Source organism: Talpa occidentalis, unplaced genomic scaffold (genome assembly GCF_014898055.3).
Source record: "Talpa occidentalis isolate TD23 unplaced genomic scaffold, MPIMG_talOcc4v2.1 talOcc4.7, whole genome shotgun sequence".
In the NCBI taxonomy this organism is placed as follows: Eukaryota; Metazoa; Chordata; class Mammalia; order Eulipotyphla; family Talpidae; genus Talpa; species Talpa occidentalis.
Window position 1 is genome coordinate 80,360,602 of NW_023605083.1, and position 14,646 is coordinate 80,375,247.

Here is a 14,646-nt window from a genome sequence, read left to right on the forward strand (position 1 = left end):
ACCCCCTGTACATCTGGCCTATGCCCCAGTTCTTCTACATAAAAATAATTTTTTTTTTAAAGAAGAGGCATCTCAGCACTATGAAGCTATTGGCAGCCACTGCAGCATGAGTTCAATCCCCAGGCAGGGAGCTAACCCACACGGCACAGCAGACCTCTCCCTGGAACAGAACCCCTAGAACAGAGCCTCTGAAAACTTCTCAAAAACAGACAAAGGCTTTGGCATTGAGGTTCCTAGTGTTCACTGGCCTTCCTGACTACATCCTTCAGATCCAGGCTGGCCCACTGTCTCCAGAACCCCTAAGGCCCAACAAAGTCCCTAGGACCATTTGCATCTCAGCCCAGCAAATGGAGACTGCAGAGCTTGTTCTGCCTTCCAGAGAGGGCTGTTGGTAGCCAGTGGACACTGGGAGTCATTTTGGGGAGCTGGAGCACCCCTATGACCAAGGTCCTCTCATACCACACCCTGCCTCTCAGCATGGTGACTCAAACCCAAATCCAGTCCCAGAACCAGATTTTATTTTGCTTTGCTTGAAAAGCTGTACATAGTTATAAAACTTTGAACCACCAGATAGCATATTTTATAACTATTCTTTATTGCTGAAAAATAAACTGTTGGGAACACAGGCATTCCTTGTTGCTGGGCCTAGAAAGTGACTAGTAAACATGGCCCCCAGACCAAGCCTCAAGAAGGGGTTCCCTAGCTATGACTGGGGTCAGATGGGGGCCAGCCATGGCAGCACATACCGCCACCCACACTCCCACCCACAAGGGAACCAGTTCAACCATGAGACAGGGGCCTTCTTGACCTCTTCCAAGCTCGAGATCCTGCACCAAAAAAACTCCTTTGCAGTCAAAAGATTAGGCAGGGTCCTAGAGCTACCAGGCCAGGCGAGGACCCTGGCTAGGTGAATACAGCCCACAACTGTGGTTCTGTGGTTCCCCTGCCAAGCCAAGTGGAAGTCTCCCATGCCCCCAGCCTGATCACCCCTCTGCTTTTCTTGCAGCTGATCAAAGAGAAGCTACTAGACCTGCTTGGCAAAGAAGAGGACGAAGGAAGCCATGATGAGAATGTGGTAAGGAAGCTCCTGGGTAGTGGGCTGGTTTGCTCCTCTGGCTTATCCAGGCAACATAGACCCAGATATCGGGGCCAAGACAGGAGGGCTGTCTCATCAAACACCTTTCCTTGGCTTGTGACACTCTGTCAGATCCCAAGTACGACTCAGACTTCTCTCTGAGATTCAGCGCAGAACCAGGTAGGAAGCCATGGATACAGCAAAAACCAGGAGATCCTGCCTGGCCTAGTGCAGCTTCTGCAGGCCAGAGGACTACTCCCCTTATCCCGTTTCTTGGAAGCACACAGAGAGGCTGTGTGTGTCTGTTCCCTTATTCCACAGGGTGGTCAAATGCAAGCAGGGCCATCCCTGGCGCTGTTCTCCCTTAGAAGGGGACATAGATTGTGGGTCCCTGTGAATTTGATAGTAGCAATAATCCCCCGTGACTCCTATATGCATTAGGCACCGTGTTGGTGTCTGAGAGTGCCAGGTCAGTACATTCATAGAGTCACCTGTTTTTAGGTCCATTTTGTATTTGAGGCACTTGGGGCCCAGGGTTCAAGTTCACACATATGATGAGTGTCAGAGCTGGACATAAAGCTCCCTAACCACTGTCCTCTGCTTCTCCTTCCAAGAGCCAGAGTCGCAGCTCCTCTCATGGATGCTCATCCTCCTGCCCAAGCTCAGCCCACTCCTGGGCCAGGGTCTCAGTTGACTGGTGCAGGTATAGCTGACCCTCCTCTCTGGCTCGTGACAATCAACCAGTCCAAAATGGGTTCTAGCCCCTCCCCCTATACAGGCTCCCATTTCTGTTCCAGACACTATTTCTCTGCTCGTCTCCCAGGCTAAAATTCTTGCTTGGGTTCTCTAGGCCACTGCAGCCCCTGCTGAACAGAGGGCAGGTTCTGTAGGAAGGGCAGCACACAAGGGCTCAGGTCCTGCAGTCTGCTGACCTGGCTGGACCCCAGGTCCTGCCTCCTAGCTTCCTGCCTGGGGACAGTTGCTCACCTTCCCTATCATGGGGTCTGTGATGATCTCATGGGGCTGTCATCGGGTTAAGTGAGACCATGCCTAAAAATCCATCACTGTTGCCTAGTTTATGGTAAGTGCTCAGCAAACGGGGTCTCACTTCCCACCCCCACCTTCCCTCCTGCTTCAGAATGTCTCAGAGAAGGAGCTTCTCCTCTCCTTGCCCCAACCCCATCTGCCTCCAATCTCCCCCAAAATCTCAGCACTGTCTCCTGGTTAGTCTCTCTGCTCCCATCTCTCCCAGCCTCCCATCCACCACAATCTGGGGACCCCACCGAGGACCCACGGCCACACTCAGCCCTTCCCTGCTCAGGGGCCTGAGAAAACTCCCTGGAGCCAGGCTAGCTTAAAGCTGGACAGCTGTGATGAGCTGTGGTCTGGCTGCTGCGGGTCTCTGGTCTTCCTGCTGAGCCTCAGCTAGAGACCGCTCCGATGCAGCTGGCACATCAGGGGACCTCTAGGAGGGAAGGTCAAACCAGCGGCTAAACCCCATCACCAGGGAGTCCCACGCCCACCCCAGGGGGACCCCTAGCTGGGCAGTGATGAGAAGGCTGTGAGGCCCCTGGAGCTGCCTTATACCCCAGGATGGCAGACGTGCACGTGAGCCACATGGGCAGGATGGCTGCGCCTTCCCACGGAGCAGAGCCCATGAGAGGGACGGAGGCTGGGCTGCGGGGGCCTCGCGAGCAATGTTTGCTGAACGAAGGTAGACACTCACCTTCCCCTTCCCTCCAGAGCACTTGTGAGACGATGCCAAACCACTCCGAAACCATCAGCCACACTGTGAATGTGCCCCTGCAGACGGCCCTGGGGACCTTGGAGGAGATTGCCTGCTGACAGCCCTCGGACCACCTGGCACCCCCAAACCAGCCTTGAGGTCCAAGACCCAGGTCAGGGGCTAGCAGGATCACGTGGGATGGCCCCTGAAGACGGAAAGAAGCAAGAGCCCCCTATGCACACATAGCAAACTATCTGCCAAAACCTCGCTCCGGCCACGTCTGACATGACACGTCCTCGGGCCCGCCGTGCGTCCCTCTAGGAGAAATGAGTCACGCTCTGGAACTGTCCCAGAACCAACCTGCCATCACATCTCACTGCCAGATGTATAAAGCACCTGCATGCTCAGACTTCTCACGGCGCCACCCCACGTCTGTCTGTACATGACACACCTCCGCGCGGTTTCCAGCCTCCACTCTGCAGCCACGCCAGGGAGCGGGGTCCAGCCCCAAAGTCACCCCAAGGCCATGCCGGAATCAGAACTGCACAGCCCCGAGGGAAACCGCAGAACTCTCAACTACGTTTGGTCCTTGTGTAGTTTGTGAAGGTTCTTAACCTACCCACGACCCCCCCCCCACATGCCCCAAGCCGGTCCACGGTGACCAGGGCCAGCCCCCCATCCCCGTGCCTGCGATGGAGGCACGTGGCCGGTGACTCCGTACTCACCCCTGGCACCACATCGTTCTGCTCTCCCTGTGACACGCTTGTACAGTCTGGTTCTGTTTATTTGGAGGGGGGGTTTGTTTGTTTGTCTGTCAGAGGTCTGTTTGGTTTCATTTTCTGATTTTTGGTTTTGATGTTCTGAGGTTTGGTTTGTTTTTTTCATTTTCTTCAGCATTTATTTATTCGTGCTTCGGATCACAGTCATATTAAAAGCTGGTCTTGTGGAAATGACTGATTTGTTCCTGCCCTTCCCCCACACTCAGTGTCTCTCCCTGAGGGCTGAGGAAAGTCTGCACCTATCATGTCAAAACCGACAGATTATAGGAACAGGAACTTTGTGCAACGACGCCTGCCTTTATAAAATGTGTACACTTTGTATTCTGTTTTAAACTTCCTAGAGCAGTTGATCCCAACCTCGTCAATGAATTCATGATCCACCAACAGGAACAACCACGATCCCACTGTCCTGAGCCCTAGGACATGAAGATGGGGGGTGGGGTAGGGAACACTGGCCAGACCTGAAACCCACAAAGTGGCCTCAGGTTCCCAGCTCTTCCGTCTCTCGTCCTGACTCCTCCTGACTCCATCCATAGCCCCTATCATGGCCCTCCCTCCCACACACCTGTACCCTCTCTGTACCCCACCTCTCTGTTCCCCACCTCCTCATTCCCATCAGACCAACTGTCCCTCCAGAGGACACATCTTCATTCTGCCTTGCTCCTCCAACACCTGAGAAAACGTCCAGGTAGGAAAGAAGGTTTGGAGGTGCCCTGGAAGGGGGAAAAATGGGGGCCTTCAAGACCTCCTGGGGCAAGAGAGAGCTTCCTGTTTTGGCAGAATTTTTGTCCTCATGGCATCCTGGTAATTCCATAGGCACAGTACCTGCACCCTCAGCATTCACTTCTCTCCACCACTTCCAGCTTTCCCAGAGCTGTAAAGAAAGCCCTGCTCAGGTTTGTGCCTTCTCATGCACAGTTAGCACTGGCTAAACCAGGGGTGAGGGTTCTGGCCCCTGCTCTAGCCCCCCAGTCTCCCAGCCCAACCCACTAACACAATGAAAATGTATCTCCCTAAAGTGACCAACTGCAGAGCACCTCGGCCTGTGCCAGAAGTTAGGAGCCCCGGCCCCAGCCTTCTCCCCCTCAGTGACTGTATGACGATGGGTAAGACCCTGCACCTCACTGGGCCCAGGCCCCTCTGTCAGAGGACAAAGATAATGCCTTACCTGTGACTCCTGGCACCTTCTGACTCGAAGTGCTATGACAGCAATACTGTGGGATAAGTAGCAGCAGCCACATTCATGCATGAGTGGGGGCCGGAAGCTGGCAGTCACAGAGTCCCCAAGAGGCAGCTGGGACAGAACACCATCCGTGGTGCCTCCCCCACCCCAGAAACTCTCAGCTGGAGCTTCCCAAAGCTATAGGTAAAGTTAAGTTTAATTCTTATAAACAAAGTACAAAGTCACAAGAGAGACCCTGTTTTGGTTTTCTGTTGCTGCTGTAATAAGTTACTAGAAGCCTTATGGCTTAAAACAGCACAAATTTATTTATAGTTCTGGAGATCAACAGTCTGACATGAGTTTAAATGGAGGTGTCAGCCGGGCTGCCTTCCCCCAGAGGCTTTAGAGGAGACACGCTGCCATCTTTTCCAGCTTCTAGAGGCTGCCCACATTCCTTGGCCCATGGCCCCTCCATCCTCAAAGCCAGTATGGTAGGTTGAGTGCCTGTATCACAGGACAATAGCCTTCTCCTGTTGTCACACCTCCCTTTAACTCAGACCTTCTCCTGCCTCCCTCTTCCATTTTTAAAGGACCCTCATGATTAGATTGGGCCCAGGTGATGGTCATCCCATCTCAGGGTTATTAACTTAATCACATTTTCAAAGTCTCTTGCCACATAAAGCAACATAGTCAGAGGTTCCAGGATCGGGACATGGACATCTCTGGGAGCCGTTATTCTACCTGCCAAAGGCACTGTGAACTACACAGCCCACTGCCCTCATTTTCCAAATGAGCCCACACAAAGGGCAGAGGAGGGGCTTGCCTAGGGCCACACAGTACATGATCTGCAGTGCCAGTGCTATCTCCCCCAAGTGCCCAGGCTCATAATTCCATTTGTAGACCAAGATAACTCACTTGAAAGCAGGAGGACTGACAGTGGTCATTTTTCCAGACTTTTCCAGGGCACGGATGTCTGTCTCCTTAGATTAACCCCCTCCTGCTACATACATCCTGCTGGAAAATGCATTGCAGGAGCCTTGACTGTCTGGGGCAGAGGAGTAGAGACCTAAGCAGGGCTGTCTGCGCCGGCTTCCACCAGGGCCAGAGACCAGATGAAAGATCTGTTCCGTTAGTTGGAAGTCTATTGGATGTTTCTGCCTTATTCCAGCTTAACAGTTTCATAAATTTTTTTAAAAATCTATAGTTTAACTTGCAATTTGAACTGCTTCATTGGCTTTCTGGCGTGCTTTTCAAAATAAAAACCTTCAGATCAATTTGTGATGCAGCAAAGAATATTCTAGCAGATTTGGATTGATTCAGGCCTCCCATCTATAGGTGCCCTTCTGATTTAGGAAGTCTGGCTTTGTTCATTTCCAAGTAAGTCTACCTACCTGACCTGCTTAAAGAAAAAAAGATAGGGAATTCATGAGAACAAATCCATAGCCAGGGACTGAGTACTATGAACTGGTTGACAGGAGCGACCATTGTAACAGAGACCTGGAAATGGCAGGGTTTGTTTTTTACTATTATCACATTTCAAACAAGGAGATGTGTGTAATCATTTCCTTAGTGAAGACGTGGAGAGATTGGGAAGGCCCAGGAGGCTCAAGGACGTGTCACATTTTCGAGGGTGGCCCAAATGATGACACCAAGGCCAGCAGTTTGGAGGGAACCCAAACTACAAGCTTGAATTCTGTGACCTCCAAGGCACAGAGAAGTCAATCAACTAATCGATCAATCAATAAAATAATGGCACATGACCTCGGAATCTGCTTTGGCAGCATCTGCAGCAGTTGGGGAGAGCGGAGGGAGTAAGCATTCCTGGGGGGAGCCCTGCCTGTTCCGAGCTGGCTGCTTACATGCTGTTGCTCTGTTGTTTCTGGCACAGAAGCTGGAGTTCTTTTATTTTGCTCTCTCCAGCCGCTATTTTTGTCAGAGTTTTAACCATGAAGGTGCCTAGTGAGCAAGGGTCCCCACAGGGTCTCTAGAAGTAGGTTCTTGGTGAGCTGGGAAGGGGGAGGTCAGTGGCAGGCCCTGCCCAGCCACAGGAGTGAGCTGGCAGGTAAGGTGTTCCTCAGGTAAATCCCAACCCAGCGCAGAGCCAAGAAGCCCAAAGAGAGACCTGGGAGTTTTTTCTTCACAAGCTCAGAGATTTCAATTTAATTCTGAGAACTAAATTCGGAGCAGAGATAAGCACCAGAATGAGCTCCCTGTTATAAAGAAAGGGTTTGGAGAAGCCAAGGAGTTTGCTTTGGGAGCGTGAGGGCTTGATGGAGTCTGACCCCATCCGTACACAGCCAGGACAGGCCCTAAGCTGCATAGCACAAGCTTCCTGGCAGAGGGCAGGGGAGGAAGGAGGGAGAGAGAGAGGGAAAAGGGAGAAGGGGGAGGGAGGGAGGGAAGGAGGGAAGGCAAGAAGGAAGGAAGGGAAAAAGCATGAAGAACACAGGTTCACCTTCATTCCTCTCGCATTGATTGACTGTCTGTTATGTGCCAGCACTTGCCCTCAAGGAATTTATCATCTGAGCAGGGAATACTGACAAGTAAACAGAAGGCTGCAAAAGAAGGAGAGCAGGAAAGAAGACACAGTTCAAGGGACTGCATGTAGGGCCCAGGGGCCCAAGCAGAGAAGGGAAAGGGGAAAGTGTCCAAAATGACCATTGAGATAGGATGAAAGGCCAGGTCACCCCACTGAGGGGTGTGTCATGGCTAACATCCTTCATGCTCCTTCCCCTGCTCTCCAAATATCTCTGAAACTGTTTCCCAAGCCAAGCGTTGATTTACGTATTTAGCCAATGGCTTTCTCCCCACTCATTGGAGATTCTTGGCGCGTGGAATCATTTGTGCCTGCATTTGTATATTCCTAGGGCTAATGGCTGGATATTTTGGGGACCATAAGTTCCCTGGGAACCGTAAAACTTATCAAAGGGAACCAGCCCGGCCTGGGGACAAGTGGGAGGCCATTCTCTTGTTAATTTAACTTGACATTCGCTGGAACCTATGTTCACTGGCCTTCCAAAAACAAAATAATGGATTGGCAAGGACTTTAGACAGTCAAAAAACTGAATTTCTAACCCATTTTTGTTAGACACTGACCATAAACTCCAGACAATTCACTTCTCTGGGCATCTGTTTCCTTCTCTATAAAATAGGAGGGAGCAGAAAAAGGAGAGCTTCTCAGCTCGAAGACTGCACGAGGCTCAGTTGAAAATGGGGGTCAGGTACAAGGCAAATACTTAATTTACTGCTCAGAGCCTCCACATCTCATCTATAACACGGCAATGATGAGGCTTCATTTTCAGGGTAATTGTGAAGATTAAATGAGCTAAAGTATATATTTTCTATCTTTTTTTTCTCCCTGTAAAACATTAATTCTTGATCTTGTTTGGATTAAAAATGAGATGAAAGCTATAGACTCTCTCCCCAGAAAAAACACACATGGTCACATAAATATACATAAAATTTGGCATGTAGTTTCAGGAGGGCTATGGTCTCCCAGAGTTTTAACCATGAAGGCACCTGGTGAGAAAGGGTCCCTACCGAGTGTCTGCAGGGGTGCACTCATGCTAGACAGAGCCACCTGGCTAGGAAGTGCTGAACTCTCCTCCAAAAGAAAACCACCTTGCTGCAAAGAACACCCAACATTTCTCCTCCTGAAATGACATAATGGCTGCCGTTTTCAATTTACAGGCGATGGGGGAACAAAGGAGAGATAAAATTGATCCATTTCAAGTTTTTCCTCCCCCAATTTTTTAAACCTTTGGCACCTGTCGCAGCTTGTGTGCCAGTGAGTTCTCACAGATAGCAAAATGACTGAAGGAGCAGAAAATGAATCTGAGCAGAAAAGTTTGGAGATGTGATTCTATAAAATGATGTTATACGTGTGGAGATTTTGAGAGCCCAGGACACCTGCACCCGTGGAAAGCAACTGCAGCGGCGCTTTGCAAAAATCCCAGTGGCCTGGATCTCAAGGAACACGATGGCTGTGTCCACTGCCTGCCGGAAATGTGTTCTCAGCTGCCATTGAGCCTCCAGACACACCCAGCCGTTGACATTTAATCCATCTGGGAGCAGGCCACTGATGGGGCATTTGATTTTGGAGGGGGGGAAATCTGCCCCCTGATAATGGCCATGAGTGATGCTTTGGGAAGGGAATTGGATGTCTTGCTCCCTGAAACTGCTCTCCACACAGTGCTTCTGCAGGAAGTGTCTCATTTAGCTAACTTATCCCCATTCTGGGCCATTCATCTTTAGCGGCTTTTTAGCAAAAGGAATTATGTCCAACTTAAAATAGGCCCAAGATAAAGTGACTGGGAATCACTGAAGCCGACACAGCCCAGTTCAACCAGCCTTAGAGAGCAGAGGTGTGACTTCCAAGCACCAGGTGGGGTGGGGGATGCTCTATCCAGACTCCCTCACTCCACCAGCTTATTCTGTACACCCATTATGCACCAGACACCATGCTAGTTGCTGTGGATTTGAATATCAAGAAGACTCAATCTCAGAGCGCTCAGTTCTGGTCAGGCATAGGTAGGCAAGCCACGCACACACAAGCCCCAGCAGCGGGAACATCGTGGAGGGACCTGAGCACAGTCACCAGCTAGCAGGCCACAGCCCCACAGTGATCCACTGCTACCAGAACCACAGAAAATAAGCATCCCCAAAACCTTCCCAAGCAAGCCAGCAGTCATACTGGAGCCAGGTAGGATTGCCAGAAAATACAGGATGCCTAGTTAAATGATTAAAAATCATTTTTTAATATAAGTATATCCCATGCAATATTTGGGACAAACTTATAGTAAGATGTATTTTTTTATGTATCCAAAATTCAAATATAACCCAGGCATCATCTTTTTGTTGTTATCATTATTTGTTGTTTTTTTTTTTGTTTTTGTTTTTGTATTTTTTTTTTTTATTTTTTGCTATTTCTGTCAAACCTAGATCCAGGGAAAGGGTCTAGGAAATTTTGCCAGGTATGTACATGAGAGGCCCTGACCCTCAAGCCTTCATGATAGATTTTTGGGGTCCACCTGAGTCCAGCCCAGGTGACTAGGGGGAGAAACCCTGAGAAGCTCTGGCTCTACCTCACCACGTGGACACAAAGCAAGAGCAGAGAACCACACTTATGTGAAACTATACTTTATTAGTGGGCTTGTCTTCTCAAGCCCAGATTCAGGAACAAATCACATCTCTCAGTCTGCTTGGCCTGATTCATTCAGAGAGGATCCTAAATGTCACAGCCATCCACCCAGTCGCTGAGGTCCTTGCCCTGGCAGTGACGCCGCCAAGTCTCCCTGAGGATGGAGGATGGGGGAGAAGAAAGACCAATCAGCTGCAGCCGTCAGTCCTGCCCCAAGTAGACCAAGAAGGAGGTGTGCACCGTAAACCAGAAGTGAGGTGCGGAAAGGGGCTAGCAAGGGGAAGAGAGGGAGGTAAACTGGACTAGCTAGCAAAGAGCCCTGGAGAAGAAACGAAAAAGGAAGAAAATGATCTAGCTTATGAAGTCTTTTATCTAGCCTCCTGATTTTACCAATGGAAAGAGTATGCTTTGCTCAGGTTCACCCAGAGATCAGTGTCAAAGACCTGCTCAAGTCCAGAGCTGTTGCCCAATGTTCTTTTCCTATACCATGCTGCTTCTGCTGACCATGAAACCACCTTCCATGTGGACAGCCTTTTCGTAGTTTACACCCACCACCCATTTACCCACCACCACCACCTCCCCATCCGCCCTATCAGGTAGATGGGGCAGATAGGGCAGATATTGTGTTCCCTATATTCCAAATTAAAGTGAAATGAATGCAACATTATTTGCTCAAGATCCACAGCCAGCAAATGACATAACTAACTACAGCCAGTATCTCGATTGTTGGTAACTATAGTGTACAGGCTTTTTCAGGATCATTGCTTGTTCTAGCATCACAACAGCATCTTGAGGAAGATAAGCAAGATCCTGCAGCCTGAAGAGCTACAGGGGTCCCAGTCTTTGATAACTCTTGTCCTCGAAGATGTCAAGGTCAAAAATCCAATGACCAAGAATGGCCCTAAAGGGCTTCGATATCACCCAAGGGTGCTCAACTGCTTGTTGGTCTCTTCCACAAGACTGAGTTCTTGAGTGAAAAGGGGTGTGTGTCAGCCAGCTCTGGAGCCCAACACTGACACCCAAAGTCTGGAACAGATGAGTTCTCACTGCATGTGTCTGCAAGGAATAATCACCACCCTTTTCACCTTCTGGGGTCACTTCCCACCATGAGGCTCAGCCGCCTCTCAGTGGTTATGCATGCCATGCATAACCAGTGTACAAGAGAGAGCTGTTTTTTTAAATTTAATATCACTCCAGGGTAGTCCCCGCCCAACCCCAAGCCTCAAGTCTTAGATTCATGCCTAAGACTGCATGCACCCTTTTGGACTTTATAGATGTGCATTATGTCACTCTTCACTGCAGATTCAGTTTCTAGAGCTTCAACTGATCTCAAACCAACTTAGCTCCAAAACTGTGGCCATTTTCAAGGACCACCTCTGACATTCTCTAGATTCACAGACATTCTCATGGGTCCTTCCTCCCTCACTGGCCACATACCACCTGTCCCTGTCCCTACCACCCCTTTTCTTGTCCACTACCAGCACAACTGCCCCAGTCCAAGTCCTGTGTCTCCCATCAGACTCTTGCCAAATCTTCCCCACTGCTCCCCCCACCCAAGCCCTAGTCTCCCCCTTCCTTCTGCTCATGGGCTGATACTGAGTGCCTTCCAAATTACCTATCAGCATCGTCACCATCACATCTGCTTATGGCTCTGGTGCTCCAGCCCCTGGAGTAGTTTATCTTCCTTGGAGTCTGCCCCTTGCTGGTGACTCATCCAGAAATATGAATAAAGGGAGGTCTGAGAGTCTAAGTAGCAAAACACGGCCTCCGAGGTGCCCCTCTGGACCAAAGACCTGATCAACTGCCCCATCCAACTTCCTTGCCCATAAGGATGGCTTCCAAGGCCATCTTGTGGGATGAAGGTGGAAAAAGAGAAGGTTGACAAGGCAAGGCTCCAAGGGCCCGGCCATGCTTCCAGAAAGGACCCTAATTTTTGATCTGTTCTACATCTTGGGCTTTTATGAAAATTTTAGTTTAGACACGGATGTCACAGTTAAAAATATATTCATCAGACTCTGGTCTACTGGAGGCAGGCATCCCAACACAGGCAAGTATTGGAAGAGCCGGATTTGGCTCTGTGACCCACAAAGGGTTGTTTACCCTCCTGGATACTCAGTGGGGTGTATGGATATTCTTCAATGGTCATTCCCACCTCCAAAAGTTGTCATGCAGGGTAGATGGTGAAGTCCCGGACAGAGTGGGCACTCAGGAAAGGTTAGTTCCCTGCTGATGTCCACTAGTCCTGGCCATACCACCTTGGGGAAGGAGGATGGTGAGCAGCACCAGCCCCAATTACTTACCAGCTGCCCAGACCCAAAGGCTCTTGAACTACCTTCATGGCACAGATAATAGTATCCCTGAGGTTAGGATTCAACAAATCTGGGGTAGGAGGTAGAGAGATAGGATGAAGGAGCAGGGGTTAAAGTTGGAACAAACACACACACACAAACACACACACCACCTTCCATCCCAAGGTGATGCCCCCCGCAACCCTAAACCCTATCCCTACCCAACCCTGTCTCTGTACCACTCTGGAAGCACAGACGTCACTCTACTTACCCCCCTACCCCACATCAGAAGCAATCCCCCCTCCATTCATACAGCTGTCAGGATAGCCTCCCATATGGGCCCCCAAATCAGATTCATGGAGAAAATGCCCCAAACTGCTTTCCTTGGTAGGCCTAGCAGGCTAGGGGTGGGGAAGTGGTGGGAGAGGACAGGAGGAAGGAATCTCCATTCAGAGATGAAAGCAGGAGGAGCAAACAAAACAGGGAAGAGGCAAGGGCTCGGGCAGCCCCAGACCCAGGCTGCCTACCAGTGCAGTACATCTGGCACAGGTTGGGAACCTGGGGATTGAGATTTTTGCACCACTTCCTGCTGTTGATCTGAAAGAGGCCGTTGTTGGTGCTCCCATCTGCCTCATGGTCCACGGCAGCTGTGTTGAAGCCACTCGCGAAGTAAGCAAGGCAGACCCCTGCATATAGTGGAGACACAGGCCTGTGGGTCAGGAGGTGAAGGCCAACCCAGACCAGGTGCTCACAGTGCAGGTCCCACAGGTAGCAACTCCAAGCCTCAGCTCCTGCTTGCAGGTGAGCAGGGTACATGCCCTCCTACCTATTTTACAAACAAGTTCATGAAGTTTCAGAGGAGCAACGTGACTTATTCAAAGTTACAAACCAAACCACAAGAGTCAAGACTGGCCCTCAAGCCGGCTGACTCCTAGGCCTTCAGACTGCACATTATCTCACTGTTCAGCACACCTTAGGGTTCAATGAACATTTGTGGGCTGGATGAACAAGAGCTAAATCTTCAGAGGCAAGGATAGGGAGACAGCGATGGGGATTATAGAGGAGCTGGGACTCAAGAAAGAATTCCAGCTGTAACTGTACATCACAAATGGCTTCCAGAAATTGTACCAGTTTGTAAAAGTTTGGCATTACTGGTGTGATCAGTTTGTCCTAAACATTAACAGAATGTCTGATCCATGCGAGTACTAAACCAGTAATCTTGTCCTTGTTTTACAAATGAGAACCTCAGTTCTCAGTTCTCATCACATCTTGGGTAAGAAGGAGGTGGGGGCAGAGAGGAAGCAGTGGTGGAAGGGTCCTGGGTCCCACCAAGGCGAGGGGTTCTCACAGTCAGCCAGGCTGTATCCCCGGTATCCCCCCAGGCCAAAATCCTGCAGCACTCTGGCCAGCTCGCAGCGACTGTAGACCTTGGCCTGGCAGGTGGTGAGCAGGCAGCTGAGCAGAGAGGCAAAGGCCAGCAACATGATCCGCTCCCTGGAAGCCCAGCTCCAGGCATCCATGCAGGCAGCCGAAGCAGAGCCCCCGCCACCCTGGCTCAGAGCTGGACTCAGATGGCAGGCGGCTCAACAGTCCTGGTCCACTCACCGAAGGCTACCCCTTGAAAAGAGGAGGGACATGGGGCCTGAGCGTCCCCCCAGGAAAGAGACAGCCCCAGCACCACCCTGGCTTCAGCCCTCCCTCTGATACACACTGGCTCTTTCCCACCACCAGGGGAACGTTCAGAGAGCAATGGTGGGATACTTGTGTTCGTATTCTAAGAGGTGAGCGGAGTTGCTGGCATAGTGTGCCTGTGCAGTGGAAGTTTCTTAAACTGAAATACACTGAAGTCATCACTACAAGGGCAGGAGCCCTCCCCATCAAAGGTAGGGAGAGAGGAAGATAATTAACCTGGCTGAGTTCTTAAAATATGACACTACACTGGGCCTTTCCTTTTTTCTTTTTTTGGATATTTTCTAACTTTATCTCAACTAATCCTCTCAACAATTCAAGGGTGGCAGGATTAATTCATAGATGATGGCTATAGAGAGACTGTCTTTGATTTTTCTGTAGTAAAGTGACTTAAAATTTCATCCTGAGCATTTCACAGCAAGTCTGGTGGGCTAAGGAGTCACGGCTGGGGATTCAGAAGCATGGACCTGCCACTGTGGTCTCCTCACCCTCCCAGTCCAGGCCCTGCACATTCCCCTCCTTCTCCGACCACCACCCTTTATTTCCAGGCCCCTCTCTGTCCAGCCCAGCCCAGGGCCCTGGTTAACAACTGCAGAAAGAGGGGGATGGGGCTCACCAACCCGGTGTTATCGCCACCAGACCTGATACAGCAGTGACAATGGCAGCTCCAACAGGGGCCCAAAACCCTGCTTCAGCTCAGGGTGGCCCCCATGATGTTGCCAGAGTCCAGGGTACCTGGCGTTAAGAGAATGATGGGGGAGGGTGGGTTCCACACTGAAGTAGCCTC

At 50.4% G+C, this 14,646-nt stretch overlaps 2 protein-coding genes across 4 annotated transcripts in view; one reads left to right on the top strand and one right to left on the bottom strand.

Moving 5' to 3' along the window:
• The window catches only part of LOC119232511 (acid-sensing ion channel 2-like), a 254,924-nt gene extending 251,173 nt beyond the window's left edge, over nt 1-3,751 (top strand). Inside the window, exons 9-10 of the mRNA XM_037494546.1 lie at nt 1,007-1,075; nt 2,819-3,751. Coding sequence (XP_037350443.1) covers nt 1,007-1,075; nt 2,819-2,920 — 171 coding nt within the window. The 3' untranslated portion in view covers nt 2,921-3,751. The remainder of the gene's footprint in view (nt 1-1,006; nt 1,076-2,818) is intronic.
• A 6,114-nt stretch (nt 3,752-9,865) lies between these two features.
• On the bottom strand, nt 9,866-14,636 carry SPACA3 (sperm acrosome associated 3). 3 transcript variants are annotated; one of them, XM_037493619.2, is made up of 5 exons: nt 14,501-14,636; nt 13,519-13,787; nt 12,698-12,856; nt 12,183-12,261; nt 9,866-10,036 (listed from the first exon to the last, which is right to left on the bottom strand). In XM_037493619.2, the coding sequence occupies exons 2-5, from the start codon at nt 13,688-13,690 to the stop codon at nt 9,970-9,972; spliced, it is 477 nt and encodes a 158-aa protein (XP_037349516.1). In that variant the 5' UTR covers nt 13,691-13,787; nt 14,501-14,636; the 3' UTR covers nt 9,866-9,969. The 3 variants fall into 3 exon arrangements, with proteins under 3 accessions (XP_037349516.1, XP_037349515.1, XP_037349517.1); XM_037493618.2 differs by having other exon boundaries at nt 14,480-14,636; XM_037493620.2 differs by having other exon boundaries at nt 14,476-14,636.
• Between the last annotated feature and the right edge of the window lie 10 nt (nt 14,637-14,646).

What these genes read in the sequence shown, in the direction of transcription:
- SPACA3 (XM_037493619.2), bottom strand. Translation starts at nt 13,690, where the DNA reads ATGGATGCCTGGAGCTGGGCTTCCAGGGAGCGGATCATGTTGCTGGCC. An exon ending in GGGATACAGCCTGGCTGACT is followed by an intron (nt 12,857 to 13,518) that starts GTGAGAACCCCT and finishes CACTATATGCAG; the next exon opens with GGGTCTGCCTTGCTTACTTC. An exon ending in CCTTTGGGTCTGGGCAGCTG is followed by an intron (nt 10,037 to 12,182) that starts GTAAGTAATTGG and finishes CTCCATCCTCAG; the next exon opens with GGAGACTTGGCGGCGTCACT.